At 43.3% G+C, this 12,879-nt stretch overlaps 1 protein-coding gene across 7 annotated transcripts in view; it reads left to right on the plus strand.

Annotated features, from left to right (window-relative positions):
- The window catches only part of LOC146869034 (RNA helicase MOV-10-like), a 488,182-nt gene that overhangs the window by 322,745 nt on the left and 152,558 nt on the right, over window positions 1–12,879 (plus strand). For all 7 annotated transcript variants that reach the window (XM_085599844.1, XM_085602574.1, XM_085599639.1 and 4 more), the window contains 3 exons: window positions 8,637–8,754; window positions 10,046–10,237; window positions 10,788–10,862. In XM_085599844.1, coding sequence (XP_085455970.1) covers window positions 8,637–8,754; window positions 10,046–10,237; window positions 10,788–10,862 — 385 coding nt within the window. The remainder of the gene's footprint in view (window positions 1–8,636; window positions 8,755–10,045; window positions 10,238–10,787; window positions 10,863–12,879) is intronic.

The raw sequence follows: 12,879 nt of genomic DNA on the forward strand, positions 1-12,879 counted from the left end.
AAATATTCTGTTCTCCTGATTTAGTTCATGTTGGGGAAGTGTATATAATTGATGTGGGGAGATAGTAGAATGAAGAGGCAAGGAGATAGAATTAGGGACAACTTTTTGCTGCATAGCATGAATAACCCAACCTACACAAGCCAATAAGATACACAAAAATATAGAAACACACAATGTTACGCCACATCGACTGTACAATATTTTACAATATTTCTTTCTCATCTCTTCCTTATTATCCTTCTTTCCTAATATAACATCCATCCTCTAAAATTGTTGCTCACGGCAATCTTCCTTACTCACTTGGCTGTGATTATTAGCCGTCCTATGACACTGCAAGTCCTGGGGGCCTAGCCATTATACATGTCACAAACCAAGACTCCTACCGTGACCCTGCAACCTGGACAGATGATAAATGTAGCAGAAGAGATGGAAATCTCTGGTGTCCTTGACCAATCTAGGTCTTAAATTGTATCTAGTCCTTGTTGGTACAGTTTGGTCTTGAAATAGGGTCTGTGGCTCTGTAGTGTTTAATCGGAGATGGGAAGGTACGGCTTCTTGTAGAATGTCGTCGTCATCTTTCTCCGATCGAGTTCCATCCAGGTGTGCACTACTGAAAGGTATGAATCGGGGGACTTTTTCTCCTTCAGAATCACCTATACCCTTACGAACCCACTGATCAAAAGGCAAGGGCACTTTCTTGCAGTGCACGCCGTGGATCCAGTTCTTTTTCCCTTCGACTTTTACTGCTGTGCGAGTTGTCAGAAGAACTTGACGAGGCGCCTTCCAGCGAGGTTCCAAATTCTTTGTCCTCTGAAAATGTTTCACACAGACCCAGTCTCCAGGTTGGATAGAATGACCTGGGTCTGTGGAGGCTTCTGGTAAAGCGTTTTGAACCTGTTGGTGAAGAACACGTAATTTAGTGGTGAGGTCATGTAAATAGTCAATCAGCATTGAATACTGTATATCAGAATACTTTCTAGGGCGAGGGACTCCCCATACATTAGCTGGGCGCCCGAAAACAATCTCGTATGGGCTGAGTCCCAAACGAGAATGTACAGCTGTTCTAGTGGACAGGAGAGCCAAAGGTAAAGCATCGGGCAAATTAAGACCTGTGCTGGCTTGTACTTTTGCAAGCTTAAGTTAAGTGCACTCTACCAAACCCGCGGACTGAGGATGATTTGCCGCATGAAACTTCTGCCTTATACCAAGACCGGTACACACCTTTTGCATAATTTGGCCTACAAATTCACTTCCATTGTCACTCCAGACTATGCGCGGCAAACCAAACCTAGGGAAGAACTCTTTAAGAAGAACCTTGGCAGTGGACAAAGCAGTTTTGTCTTTCAGGGGGTAAGCCTCTATCCATCTGGAAAAGGCACATACCCCTACCAGAACATATTTAAGATTGTTACATCGATCCATGTGAATGTAGTTGATTTGCAACACCTCAAAAGGATATGTTGGGGGAGCAAAATCACCTGCCGGAGTTGGGGTTCCCTTTCCCGGATTGTACATCAAGCAAATGATACAATGCTTCACCACATTATCTGCACATTTTGGAATCCCTTCGTTCAGCCACACTGGAGCCAGAAGTTTACATATTCCTTTTGCACTGATGTGGGCTGGACCATGCGCCATAGTAACTACAGGCAGTACGTAGGCGTCTGGTAACAGCCAACGCTGGTGTTCTGACAATTCTATCCAACATCCTGTTGCGTATAACATTCCTGTACTCTCTTTCCACTTTCTCAACTCTTTCTCTGTAGCATCTCCCTGAAGCGATCTCACACTTTCTATTGTGTCCTCACACATCCCTCTTTCCCTGACCCAATTTGCAGGGCCCGCAACATACATGCGACTTCTCTGGCTGTCCTTTTTGCTACCTCATCCGCAAAAGCATTTCCGCGACCAACATCATCAGTAATCTTCTTATGCGCACTACATTTCACAATTGCTATCTGGGTAGGCAAAACAAGTGACTCAAGAAGATCAGTTACCAATTGACCATGCTGTATTTTAGTACTGTGGGAGGTAAGGAATCCTCTTTCCTTCCACAAACGACCGGAGCTATGCGCCACACCAAACGCATACTGGCTGTTGGTATACACATTCACTCTTTCCTTTAGATAACACACACGCTCTGGTCAAAGCTATCAGTTCAGCTGCCTGAGCTGAATTATGTCTGATGCGTGCTGTCTCCACGATTGTATACAAGGTGGTAACAGCATAAGCTGAAGTTGTCTCACCATTTGGGAGTTTGAAACCAGACCCATCCACCCATAGGATCCCATCTGGATCCACTAATGGCAGATCTTTCAAATCAATCCTGCCTTTTGTCTCCTCCTCAGTATGGAGAAAACAATCATGTTGTTTCCGAATATCTTTCTCTTCTGGAAGAGGTAACAGTGTGGCTGGATTTAAAATATTACATCGTTTGATGTGCACATGACTAGCCAAGAGCGTCAGCTCATATCCAGACAAACGAGCACTCGTAAGATGCTGTGTTTTTGTTCTGTTTAGCAAAGTATCCACTGCATGTGGCACCATAACAACAAGAGTATTATCTAGCACCACTCCAGCAGACTGACGAATAGAAATCGCTGCTGCTGCTGTAGCTTTAAGACAACTAGGCAATGCCTTGGCTACTGGGTCTAACGTAGCTGAAAAATAGGCACATGGCCGCTGTTTGTCTCCAAATCGTTGTGTTAGGACTGACAACGCACAACCCTCTCTTTCATAGACATAGAGCGTGAAGGGCTTACTGTAATCTGGAGTACCCAACACAGGAGCAGAACACAGAGCAGTACATAAATCAGAAAAACTCTTCTGACATTCGTCAGTCCAAGGAAGGGGTTGGGGTGTGTCTTTCAAAGTGAGTGCTAACAAAGGTTTGGCCAACAAAGAAAAATTCGGAATCCACTGTCTACAATAAGAAGTGATGCCCAGAAAGGCGCGCACCTCTCTTTGTGTAAATGGCACAGACATTTGCGCTATTGCTCGAATTCGTTCTGGGGTTAATCACCTTCCCTCCTTTGATAAGAGATGACCCAAATAGGTAACCTCTCGACGGACATATTGTAGTTTAGAAGGCGAAACCTTATAATTAACATCAGACAAGTGACGTAACAGTGCAACAGTCACATTCCTGCAGACACCCTCCGAATCAGCAGCAATAAACAAATCATCCATATATTGAATAAGAGTAGCACCTGGGGGCAAAGGAAAAACATCGAGCTGACATTTCAGAGCTTGACTATAAATGGAGGGGCTTTCACAATAGCCTTGGGGTGCGCGCTTGAACCGGAAACTTCGGCCTCCTAGAGAGAAACCAAAAAAATCCCTACTCTCTTTGGCAATGGGAATGCTGAAGAAAGCATTTTTCAGATCAATAACAGAAAACCAAGCCGCTGAGGCAGGTATCATAGTTAACAGGGCAGTGATATCTGGAACAACAGGAAACTGTGGTACAACAATTTTATTGACCTCCCGAAGATCAATCACAAAACGATGAACAGGAGGCTTAGAAGGATCAGTACGTTTAAGAACAGGAAGAATAGGACTGTTACATAAGTTTCCTCTCGTTTCCTCAACCACACCCTTCTGAATCAAACCATGAATGATTTCCAAAAGCGCTCTTTCACCTTCAGTGGAAATTCTGTATTGAGGAATGCGTGGCAATTTAGCATTAGGCTTGAGAGTAACAACATAAGACAACCAACATCATTTGGACCGTAACCCAGAGCGTTGCAGGAAGAGAGAGCAATTCAGGTGGGAATTGATCTTTAGACAAATACATTGAAGAAGTCAATTTCTGCCCTAAAGTAGGATGCACAGAAGGAGAACAATATATCGTTGCATGCATTCTTTTCAATAGATCCAAACCCAACAGATTCTCGCCGCAACCAGTCGTTAAAAGAAGAGGAGCTTCCATATCATAAGGGCCAATTGAAATAGGCAAAGGACAGGAGACCGGGTTACGAACTGGAGCGCCAGAAAATCCCACCGATACATTTGTTAAGCCAGACAAAGGTGCCCCAGGGAGTTTAGAGTGAATGACAGAACTTCTCATCGCACCAGTATCTAAAAGAAATGGCTCTGAAACACCCATTGTAGTGACATTGACATAAGGCCCATCCTGATTTACTGGAATCGATACAACTTCCTCACTTTGTCTATGGCTGTCCTAGTTAGCGTGAAGGCTTTCATTTTCACCTTCAACATGATAATCATCATTGTAATACTGTGTAGACTGAGTATTCTGCTGATCGAAGTAGTTCGTAGAATTTGGAGGGGGTAAGGAACGCTGTTCTTGAGGCATCACACCTCGACCTCTACCCCTCTATATTATCTGGAAACCACCATGGCCTCGTGGAGCAGATAGTTCTCCCTTACGTTGCAATAAAACCGGGCAGCTATTTTTAAAATTACCTTCCTCTCTACAATAGGCACATTGGTTAGGACCTAATAAAGGTCGCAGAATAAAGGGCTCAGGCTTTTGATACACCCTCTGAAACTGGTTGAAACTGGCGCTGAGTATAACGAGGAGGATAAGCTTGTTGCAGAAGAACCTTCGTTTTTAATTCTTTCGTCTTTTTCTCTTGCTTTTCTTTCTCCTCTTTATCCCTGTTCTCATAATATTGAGCAGTAGCCAATATCTGGGCAGAAGAAGAAACAGCCCATGAACTCTCAGAATCTTTCAACTTGTGTGACAGCTCGGGAAGCAAATTAAATATGAATTTATCTACAAATAATCGCTGTCCACCCTCCGTAGTCATGTCCTGACCACTGTCATCAATAAACGTCTCCTCAAAACGAGTGAAGAAATCAGAGACACTCCTCTTTCTTCTGCCTACACGCAGCTAATTTATCCCAATTAACTCAACGCGGGCATCATCGTTTTCATTAAAGCAGTAATCCTACCAGGGAGTTCTGAAATCAAAACATCAGGCTTAGCACCACCCACTTGAGCTGTATCCGCAGCAATAATAGCGGCCCAAGTACCACCCAATGCTTGGGCGTGATCCTCTCTACGAATCCGAGCCCATAATGCTTGTGGGACTACATTTCCCATCAACATATCAATATCGGCTAAATTCATAATACAGGCATCAACAGTCTGGGACAACTCCTTATAATAACCAGCAGTGTTTTTACAGGGAGCCGGTAGAGACTGTTTAAGAGCCAAAACTTCAGATCTCTTCCAGGGGACATGTACCCATATACGCTGGAAGTGCGCGGGAACAGCTGGATTAGCACCTGCTGCTGCAACCGCTTCTCTCCACACTGGAGGAACCTCTCTCATGGGATAATGTTTGGATGTCAGCCTAACAGCAGGATCGGAATCAAAAAAGGTCTGTGAGGAAAATAAGGACCTAAACGGCATCCTCAACCTTAGAACCCACAATGAGTCCCTTATCGAAATTAGCCTGAACATCTAACAAACCCTGAGGAAGTAAACCCAAATCCATATCCTCCCATTCTTTAGCGAGAGTGTCACACAACATTAAATACATATCTCTGCGTGGGCGCCTCCCACTGATGAAAGGTGGTCATGATATCTTTCACACTATACTGGGGACCCTTCTCGATCCATTTGCGAGCGAGAGAGTCCAATACCACCCGTTCGTCGGAACCTGGGAGTTGACTACGAGACTGTCTTCGAGAAAAAGCCGGAGACATATTCAAAGTCTCAAAGAAAGGAGACAGAAACCCAGAGGCCGTATCTGTGATTCGTTTGCGCACAGTAGGAGAATTAGACATAAGAACAAGGGACAAGGTATTAGGTGAACTAACAGAAGAATTAACAGTTATAAGGGGAGCCGAAGGCAAAGGAGGTTGATGTTCAGGAAACGGAGGCAAAGAAGTCGGTGGCGGAAGAGGTGGGGGGCTGCACTACCGGAAGGGGCAAATGCGGAAGAGCCGGAGCAGGCGGAGGCGCAACTAATGGCTGAACTGGTTGTAACAATGGGGGTGCATTAGCACCTTGTACATAGGGAGGAGGCAATCTCTAAGTGAGACATCAAAGGGACTTCCTCCGGATCCTTACTTTTATCAGAAGGGGAAATAGGCAACACCGGATAGCATTTATCTATCGCCATACGATGCTGTCTCTCTGAAATTTCCATTTCATGATTAATCTCATTATCTTTAAACTGCTGAGCAGCCTGTATAATCATCATACTTTGTGTTTTCTTATCTCGTTTTGCCTGTTTAATTTCTCTCTGTTTGGCTTCCTTACGCCAGAGGCGGAAAGAGTCAAACATTGCCGGCCGGGCTTTTCTTTTAAACAAAATTGCTTCCAAATTATCTAATATGTCAGGCTCAAAGCTACCATTCTGTGGCCACTGTAGAACACCATCGTTCTTTGTGTATCGGATCCATGCCTCATTAAAGGCAATGGGGCCAACACCATGTTTAGAATAAAGCTCATAAGTGGGAGTTCCAACCGGAGGAATTGGACAAGGGTCCTCAAGCCGGGAATCCCTATCACAACCAAAACAACAAAACTTTCTAAACTTACTCAGACCAGGCATCGTTATTTCACTGGACTGTTCACAAACATCAAGGGGTTAAATCGAATAACACAGCACAATCTGTACTCACCCCTCGGCTTCGGCTTTTGCAATAGCCGAATCAAAGGCCCAAAACAAAAAAAAAACGAAATGGTGGGAGCTACCCACCAATACCTAAATAAGTGTCTTCTTACGCCAACAGAGGCCCGTCTAACGTCTCGCGATTCCATACATCACCAAAAGGGGCCAAAGCAAGGCGGCAGTCAGGGCAGCAGTCGTCAGCAGCCGTCAGGAAGGAGAAACCGCGCTGAAAAAGACCTTCGGACCACTTCGACATACAGGGGTCGCTTGACGTGGTTCGCGATTCCTCCAGAATTTTCTTGCGGGGTTCCTCACGACCCTCAGGCAAAATCGCTACCTCTGAAGCCGCCTCACAGAGGGCACCAATTGAAGAACCAGGGCCTTATGGGCCTGGCGGCGCAGGGCACGCCTTAATCTCCTGAGTTCACCTGCTTTGTTGAACAGAGACACAGGACATTCTGTTGAACGTAGAAGATCCGGTTTATTAGCTGCAGCTAAGTACAGTTGTCCCAGAAGTACACTCAGTATGTTCTTAGGAGACTGCCACTCTACTGCATCACACACAATCTTTTATAGCGCATAGATTCACCAAGAACACTCCCAATGCATACATGGTTATCCAATGAGAAGAGTTTGAAAACAAGATATAACCAATGAGAAAAGTTTGAAAACAAGATATCAAGTAACCCAAATAAACCTCTCTTCCAACTGTTTTTGCCACCCCTCCCCACAAGTTAATCAGTGGTAGTGTCTACAACTCAACTTGCAGGTGGCAGGACATATTTGTATGCTTTGGAGGACAGTTGTGAAATGAGAGAATACAAGTAGAGAATAGCGAAGGCCAGAAGATAAGATAAAGTCAGGAAAGAATGGTGTGAACCGACAGACAGTTGAGACAGGGTTTAGTCAAACCAGATGAGGATTAGTGGACTCAGCCAGTCCCTGACATCAGTCTCGTAAACAGAGGCAGAAGGCTATTTGACACGTCGCAGTAAGATCAGCAGAAAAACTTCGTTCATTGTGCTGCCTGAGTGAGGGCAACACAAAATGGCGGTGGAACACAAAGAAACGGTGGCTGAATACAAGCGAGATCAAAAATCGAATTTCCTCACTATGTGTTCCTTCGAGGTGAAGTTAGTGTCCATGGTGGATCCAAGTGACTTGGCATTTGATGAAAGTGGAGGTTCCCAGCAGTAAAAGTTCCTGTTGTTGAGCCCGATTTGAATATTATCTTGTTTATTGTTCTTGGCAAATGACAGGAATTCTATCTTGGTTGGGTTGAGCTTCAGGTAGGTGCTTGATATCCAGGTCTGGAGGATGTGCACGCTGTTTGAGGCATTGCATGTCTGAAGCAGAGGAGGTTTTCGAGTAGAGTTGTGCATCATCGACACATTGCTGAATCTTGATGCTGTTATTGAATTCGAGTACCAAGCAGTTCAATGTATAGATTGATGTTTGACACAAGAGAGTATGGAGCCCTAGGAGACTCCGCAGGTGATGGGGATCTTTTGTGTGCCTATGTTAACAGACTGGTATTGATTGGAAAGGTAGCAAACCAGCCAGTGAAGGGCATTGCATGTGAATCCCATTGAAGATCCAAGGATGCATATAAGGGTGGGTTGGTTGACTGTTTAAGGTAACGGAGAAGTTCATCAATGTTTGAGGGCAGGGGTTATCTTCAACTGTGGTCAAGAGGACATCGGCTATGGTTTTAGGGAAGGTTACTGTTGTGGTGAGCATTCCCACTCTTTCACTCCTTTAACATTGCAAGTTGGGACAACCGATAGTCTTTTTGCATAGTTGCAGATCTATGCCCCAATCATGCACACTCCTACACAGTGTTTGGTCAACACCCGATAGAGTATGCCACCTACCGCAGAAAGGTATCATTTCTAAATGTTGAGTCTTTTGTGTAACAGAAAATGATTAGTGCCAGGCTTTAGGGCGTACAAATTGTTGGAAGAAAGATTAAATTAACTGATATTTAGGAGTTGGCGACCTTTTGCAGTAATAAGGTTAACAGCGCTGTTTTGTCTCATTAAGGTCCCATCCAGATATCCTCAAGATACCAAATGAGCTTTTTTATGATGGAGAACTTCAGGAGTGTGCAGATCAGATTCTGAGCCATTCTTACTGCAATTGGGAACATCTACCAAAGCAGGTAAGCACTTGCTTCCAAATGAGGTCGCATTCATTATGCGAGTGTGCTATTTCATGATTGTGTCGTGTATCTAATATTTACAAGGCCAAGTTTGTTCAGTAGCAATGTTCTCGAGGGGTTTGTTTCGGGAGGTACAATCTGCATAAAAGCATTTTTCATTATTTTTTTACATTATTTTGTCCGTGATCTTGCGGTAATCTGAAAGTATTCTTGTTCCTGACTACGTTTCGCTCTGCCATTTCATTTGTGGTTTCTTCAGACACTGAATTGTTAAGTGTAACTTGGCTGAATTCGTTAGTGAATGGGGCATTAAGGTTGTCAAAATTTCAAAGTATTGTGTGTTGCGGAACCTAACCTCGTACCAAGCCTCCGTACCATGTAAATGCCACAATAGATTATTTTTTCAGTTTGGAAATATTTATACACCTGTCCAACTCTGAAGTCCATATCATTGAGTACTCAAAACTAAATTTGTTATTTTAACTAATAAAAAAGCAACCTGCAAGGACAAATGCTAGAGTGCATAGTAATCCAAGTTTTTGGTCTACCGATGCTGCTTTTGCCTTTTGCTGATTTAAATTTGTTGATTTCTTTATTTTTTTACTCACTTTTTTTTTTTATTATTGCACTTCACCTTTCTGTCCTTCTGTTCTCGAGCTGTGATCCTATTTTTCGTGGCTACTCTTCTGCATCTGCATGTGAAGGTTAATCCTCTCTTGCCTATAGTTTCTGGTATGTGATCCCATCCACACCCATCATATGAACAGCACCTCTCAAGGATCCTTTTTGTTCAGGGTCCATGTCTTTGTGCTGCTTACATCTCCGCTCACTGTTTCTCTGCTGCTTCTGTCCTTGGGATTCACTTCCTACTCGTTCTCTGCTTAAGACGTTTCTTGCCCTTCCTCCAGGCGCCTTTACGCTGTTGTGCTTCTGTCTGGTCTACAACTTCTTTGCTCCTTTGCACCTTCCGCCCTTGCATGCTGTCACCCTTCCAACCTTTGCAGCGACATGAAAGATGTTGAAAAGATGTCTGCATCCCTAGTCATTTTTGTCTAATCGTAGGAAAACATTTTTTTATTTCATTTGATTTTAATGCAAGATAATTTTTTGTCTACTCCTTTCCTGTTGTATTCGACCAGTCTTATTAGAGGTGTAATATCGTCAAGATTCACTAATTCACATACTGCAAGCATAGTAGTAGGGGAATTGTTCTCCAGTAAATAATTGTGTATACTTGAATGCATTTTCCTTGAATGGAAGATTTTAAAGTTAGTCCGGTTTTCACTTTTAGGGATTTCCAATCATTTTTAATGGGGTACTAGGAGAAGACCAGCGTGAAGGCAACAGCCCTTCATTCTTCAATGTGACTGAGGTTGATGCTGTGGTATCTTACCTCAAGAAACTGCTGGTTGCCCAGGGAAAGAAGGGGACGCCCAAACTCTCTCCTAAGGAAATTGGCATTATTTCTCCTTATCGGAAACAGGTAAGGCGTTGGTATAATTGCAAACTATGATCTTGGTTCAACATTTGTGCCACCTTGTATAGTGCTTTATGTGACATTAAAAACTAGAATGTTACACTGATTAATGGAGAGTATCATCTTTGGTAAAGTAGTGTTGCTCAAGCCAGTGTAATTCATTTTGTGAGAAGACATTTGCCAGCAATACATAGAAGCCTGTTCATAATGCTGCCCCATTGTTCTGGTAAGGGAGATTGGCCTCTAGAGAACACACTGTTTTAGTCTCACTTTCTCTTAACCCGCTGCATTGGGATAGGGTTGGATAAGTTAATTTCTATAGGAATACTCCAACCCAAGATACTTGTCTTTAGATGTTGTCCCGCATTGGAGAGAGAGAGAACATTTTTAGATAAGCCGCTGTAATCCGTATCATTTGTTGCTTATTGTGTTTAATCATGCATTTGAAAATGTCTTTCTTAAATGATTCATGCAGCAGCACAGTCTGCCATCATGACTGATCTAATAAGCTACATTTGTGTAGTCTTAACCTATTTGCACTGTTGAATCTTTCCAGGTTGAAAAGATCAGGAAAGCCATAACTAAGTTGGATCCAGTGCTCAAAGGCATGAATGATATCAAGGATTTGAAGGTAAACCATAGCTTGTTGTTTACATGGTAAATCATCTAGTATATGTTAACATATTTCATATCATTTGACCAGAGGGTGGATGCAGACTTGGCGTTCATCACTGAGGTCACTGGATAAAACCTGCACTTTTGCTGTATTCAAGTGATAAATAACAAATTTCACCTAATTTATTGGTGTTCAGTTACCCAACCTAGCCAGAATGGAAGGATAAATTGGCAAAGTGTGATATTCAGGGCAAAGCAGTTCTCAGCAGTGGTTGCTTTACTTTACACAACCCAGAATTCCAGATAGGATTTTATACAAAAGCAGGTCAAAGATGAGATACAGCCTTGCTGTTGGAGAGATTCACGAATATTCCTACATATCATCCATCTTTAAAAGCATGCAACTGAAATCCTATGTGCTTCATTTTACACTTGCATGAGCAATTAGTGTTGTATGGTGCTTCTGAAATTCTCAGTAAAATAGCTTTCTCTGTCTTACAATTTATGAAATATTTACAGTGGAAATGGTACAATACATCTTTTTACAGGGCTATTTTGTACTTTTTGTTTCAGAATACCTTCTTTGGTCCTTTATACCAAGGTTTGATTTCCATCTACTGTCACTGTTTGACTATATGTCAAACATTGTTAAATTAAATAAGTTCTGTACACTGTTGACATGTCACCTTCTGGCTACCTCCCAGTGCATGGTTACTACTGGTGCTGTCTTGCTATGGTTACAGTTGTCTCCATGATCAAATGTAAATAGAAACTGATGTATTTCAGTTTCTTGCTGTGATTCCTCTTGATGTTACATGGACGGTGTGTGTGGTGTGTGTGAGTGGCAGCGTTTGTGTGTGACAGTAGTGCATGTTACATGCAGCACAGGCCTGATTGCATGTCAACATGGTTGTGCTTAATATTACAGAATACATATAACCGGAATAGAGCCTTTAAAGGAAAACAATTTGAAAGGTAATGCTAACAGATACATGCATGTTTTCAGTGTAGAAACTCCACATGTTCTGACACCATTCAAATGATTATGGCAGAGAAGGGAACTTTCCAGTGTTGCAGCGTGAATCTTTTCTGGATCCACTATGCTGTGCATTATTCCGCCATCTAGTGGTTGAGTCCGGAATTGTAGTCTTTTTTTTTTTTTTGTGACTGATGGGTGTAGACATACCACTATTTGGTGGCCTTCAGTGACATCAACGTGCTTCCTCCGGAAGCCCCCTTTGGTCGCCATCTTCAGATTCTTTTTTTCTGCCGTTGGGTCTGGATCGATACGGAAGGAGCTCCAGAAGTTTGGAGAGAAGAATCTACGAAAAATAACAAAAACAGCAAGAAAATAACTTTATCGACATACTGGCCTTCGAGTCAGTGAACCGGGACAGAGCAAAGAGAAAAAAGACCAAAGCTTCGACGTCCTACGGAGAATGTGCATACTGGGGGCTCCCTGTGCACGGTAATGGACAAGACACCATTCAAGTTCTGCAACAATAGTCACCACAAGTACACACTGAAGAATCAGCATTCGGTCTGTAACCTTTACCTGCCGCTGGACCACCGAAGCGAAGATTGCGACGCAAGCTCGGCATTCACCCCGAAGACTTTAAGGGTGAGAGAGAGGCACAGAAAAGCAAATTACAACATGCAGGGTCAAGGACCACTTGCGTCGCTTCGAGACCTGGTCCTCTCCAGTGAAGAAGAGGACAACGTCGCCGAAGGGCCTGGCGGCGAAGAGGACGCGCACGTCCCAGTCGTCGGTCGAAAAGAAAACTCCAAAGGAGGTAAGAGAAGCATCGACCCCCAAACAGTCAGCCGATCCATGAAAGAGTGACTCCAAGTCCTCGAAGGGAGCCTTGGCGTTGAAACATTTGATGACTTCAAGTGCGTCCAAGGACAAACAGTCTGTCGGTTCCTTTGACAAGGACTCCCAGACACGAAGACCCTAGAAAAAACAGTTGTCGGAAGAGTAGTCACAAAAAGGACTATTCAACATCGAAAAAAGAAAGGGTTAAACAAGCTTC

This window comes from Triturus cristatus, chromosome 1_1, assembly GCF_964204655.1.
Source record: "Triturus cristatus chromosome 1_1, aTriCri1.1, whole genome shotgun sequence".
Taxonomy (NCBI): domain Eukaryota; kingdom Metazoa; phylum Chordata; class Amphibia; order Caudata; family Salamandridae; genus Triturus; species Triturus cristatus.